The 4,026-nt window shown below is 31.8% G+C and overlaps 1 protein-coding gene across 1 annotated transcript; it reads right to left on the reverse strand.

Moving 5' to 3' along the window:
* Window positions 1-2,238: 2,238 nt before the first annotated feature.
* Window positions 2,239-3,260, reverse strand: LOC104808025 (transcription factor PRE5-like). Its single transcript, XM_010533507.2, has 2 exons — window positions 2,804-3,260; window positions 2,239-2,495 (listed from the first exon to the last, which is right to left on the reverse strand). The coding sequence occupies exons 1-2, from the start codon at window positions 2,927-2,929 to the stop codon at window positions 2,343-2,345; spliced, it is 279 nt and encodes a 92-aa protein (XP_010531809.1). The 5' UTR covers window positions 2,930-3,260; the 3' UTR covers window positions 2,239-2,342.
* Window positions 3,261-4,026: the final 766 nt, after the last annotated feature.

Here is a 4,026-nt window from a genome sequence, read left to right on the forward strand (position 1 = left end):
AAGTTGTTTAGTCCAATTTTCTCAAATTTTATGGACTGATTCTTTACGGCCCATGAACCTAAACCTAAAATTTACTTGTGCAAATCCAAATCAAAATTGTATCGGCTTATAATAACACGAATATATGGGTTATTTCAGACTTGGTATAAAATTGAATTTTCAATTCGATTTAATTTAGTTGGTATAAATTCCTGTTTAGTTCAAATTAAATCGTTTATTATATGAGAGGAATAATAATGTTGTATTTATTCCATAAACATTACACGAGATATATACAACGAGTTGTTGCTACAATTGAGGAGAGAATAAGGAAATAGTCACTATATGCAATATTGCAATCATGGGAGAATCACAAGGTTACGGATTTGTTGTTGTCATATCGTGTCCTATATTATATATTCAAACCGAATAAAATTCTTCCATTTGGTTGTCCATCGAACCCAACCAAGTCACTTACCCATGATTATTTATTTTATATACGCGCATGTCTAGTCCATATGCGCAGATATTATATGTATATTACGGCGACAATACTATTAAAGTCACTTGCTACACACAATGACTAAACCTAATAAGGAATTTGCATGCTCATGCAGCCAAAGGAAAACATAATTAAAAGAGACAGGGAACTTAACTTTCATGTCATTGACGTTCTTTTGTTTTGTCCTTTTCATCGTTTGACCAAAGGACGCAACTTTTGAAAGAGTTGTTGGTGGTATAATTAATCATTTTTCTTACTTAGAAAAAAGTAAAAACATTTAGTCTCGTAAATATATGCTATTAATGTTCTAATTCAAAGGATACACACACATATATGTATACACAGACAGACACAGATTGCCTTTTTCCCTTTTTTTGAATTTTTACATCAACGTTAAAGAGACATGCTTGTAATAATGGGATTTGTTTACATATATATATATATTCAGATAATCTTTTGAGCATTTTTTGCCTCTATTACAGGCTAAATACATGCAAATGACTTTATCTGTAATTATCTTGGAATTGACTATATATATATATATATATATATATATATATATAATAGAGTAATAAACCTGGCAACGGTTGATATTGAATGTAAAAGTTGGTGATAGGTAGCGATTTACCTTTATTTTTTATGTTTTGTTCGTGTGGTTATGCAATTGGTTCCTCTGGTTACTGAATATATATATTTATATGGTTACTGATCTTATGATTTTAATGTTTTACACAAATTTTTTTGGTGATAGCCAATGACATCGTGAAAATGTTTGTCACACGTAAAGTTGGTTTTATTGTTTAATATAGAATGTAATAATGGTACAAAATATTATTTTTAAATTGCAAACTAGAATATGAAATTATTTGTTCAATAAGTTCAATGCGACATAATTTAATTGTAGAATTAATTATTTAATTTATCAATAATAAAAAAGATAAAGCACCACCAATACATGCTTACTTAATGTAGGAAGAGACACAAGTAAAGGCATTGTCCCAAGATGCTCGTCGTTCTTCCACGCTCATTGAAGCTTTTGAAACATAAATCTATCTTCGAACCAACTAATATATTGGGAATTATATTACTAATATTATAATATTATTCACAAAAATTACACTTACAACAACGATGAATATGTGTATACATGTGTGCAGCACACACATGCATATAATCGAGGGTATGGTTGGAAGACGGATTGAAATATCTGGAATATATCAAGTAAAGTTAAATGCTATATATTATATACGCATATACATGTATATATATATATGTATATGTATATATAGTAGTTAATAGTATATTATATACGCAATAAATGTCCACGATCTTCTTCTATAAAACTCAATGAATAGAAATTAAATGCTTACATTGATGAATAGTTTCTACTTCCCGGAAATTTCCGGCCGTTTACTGACAGCGTGGAGTTCGGACATCACATTCTCTGAATTTGTAAAAGAATAGGGTTTCGTCCTTCTATGTTATATATATATATATACTTCTTTAATATTTTTTGTTAACCGAATATCCTAAACGAAGTCCCAGACTAATCTCGGCCATAAATCAACTATATGATTTAGAATATACATCTTTTTCCAAATTTGATGTTCGAACTCGGAACGAGATAGACGATTTGCATCCCATTTCACCGATTGAACTATCCAAATTTGGGTTGTATTTCTGTACGGTATGTCATATGCTGATGGCGTTTAAGTTATTTACTGTGGAATATAACTACTGGACAAATAGAGTAGACGTCTGGTGAAAGCTTAAACCGTCTCTTTTCATAACGAGGACGTTAAGGTGACATATAATATATCTAGACATGTATATATATGGATCATGTCATGATATATGGATATTACATGAATAAGCTCCTAATGACTGCGGCTTCGGCGCTATCTTCATCAACAGAGTCAAGAAGCTGAGACAGACGCTCACTGAGGTTGTCCACTTCTCTATGCAAGTTCCTTATGTAGTTGCATGTCTCCTGCAGGACTTTTGAAGCCGACACCTTCACAAAACCAAACCCATATGACTAAATTTCGATACTCAAACATATATATACAATACATGCGTGTATGTATCTATATCGATATGATGATGATGATGTATGGAAATGCATGCATGTGAACGTACACGACAAGACTTTTAGTTGGTCAAATGGAAACACTAAAGAAAAAAGGGCATGAAAAGTATGGTGTGCGGACTCAAAAAGTTTCGACTTGTTCCCCCTTTTCTTTTTCAATAAATACAAAATATATTTTTTTTTTCAGAGTTGTGAAGTGACCACTTTGACATTTTTTTTTTACGAGTAAATACCTTATCAGATCGACGTCTGTCACGAATTTCAGGCAAAAAGTGACGGAGCTTGGTTACAAGGTCGACGATCTGATCATCGGAGATCCTCGAACCACTTGAAGACTGTCTTGATCTTCTGCTAGACATGTCCTTTTGATCCTTATATATAGTACAATTCGGTAGAAAAAAAAAGATATTTGGAAGTATGTGCTTTCTCTCACTATATATATATGTGTGCCCTATCTCTCTCTCTCTCTCTCTCTCTAGAAGAAGGGACGAGAGGAATGGAGTTTGGAAAATAGTTGCAAATGAGATGGGAGATAGGCTTTATAGCTACTAACTTGGCAAGTTAAATAACAAAGACATTTAAGGTTATGATGATGAAGATGTCAATACAGAATAAATAAATAGGAAAAGCAAATTAAGTGAGAAGATAGGAAGAGGAGATACGGAGAACGTGCTTGGATGCTGGATACTATAGAATCTAGCTAGAGATATAAAGAAATCGACGAAGTGATAAGAGAAATTTAAAGGGGTGAAGGACCACAATGGACAAGGAGAGAGAGAGAGAGAGAGAGAGAGAGAGAGAGAGAGAGAGAGAGAGAGAGAGAGAGATATACTACACAATAAACCTAGACAATGATATTCTAGGGGGGAGAAAATTTTGAATGCCCTTCGAATTAAGCTATATATTTTTTTTATTTTACGGTAAAACTCATAAAAATTTATGAGTTCGTAAAATGATGGAAAACAAAAAAGGGCAGCCTGGTGCACAAAGCGTCCCTGTTGAACGGGGTCAGGGAAAGACAAGGGTGTATTACCTTGCAGAAATATCTGCAAGATGCTGGTTCCAGGTCACAACGGCAACACCTTAACCGGTGCACCAAGGTTCCCCTTCAAAATGATGGAAAATAATTTTTAAAATTTTTCGTTTAACAAATTTATTTCCAAACTTATAAAATATGTCATTATAATTCTCAAACTTACAAAATGTGTCATTATAATTCTCAAACTGAATCAATATTGTCGAAATTTTTTCTGACACTAATTAACAAATTTGAAAATTAATTATAACTATACATTTTATAAGTTTAGAAATTATAATGATATGTTTTACAATTTGATAATAAATTTGTTAAATAAAAAGTTTAAAAATTTATTTTCCACCATTTTATAGTTCAAGAATATTTACAGGGTTTACCCTTTATTTTACTAATACTATATTGTTTACTCATTTTATATTA

This window comes from Tarenaya hassleriana, unplaced genomic scaffold, assembly GCF_000463585.1.
Source record: "Tarenaya hassleriana unplaced genomic scaffold, ASM46358v1 Cleome14, whole genome shotgun sequence".
NCBI lineage: Eukaryota > Viridiplantae > Streptophyta > Magnoliopsida > Brassicales > Cleomaceae > Tarenaya > Tarenaya hassleriana.

Excerpts from the sequence above, each read along its gene's own strand:
- LOC104808025 (XM_010533507.2), bottom strand. The coding sequence starts at position 2,929 with ATGTCTAGCAGAAGATCAAGACAGTCTTCAAGTGGTTCGAGGATCTCC. Across the intron at positions 2,496-2,803 it reads ACAGACGTCGATCTGATAAG|GTGTCGGCTTCAAAAGTCCT; the intron begins GTATTTACTCGT and ends GGTTTTGTGAAG.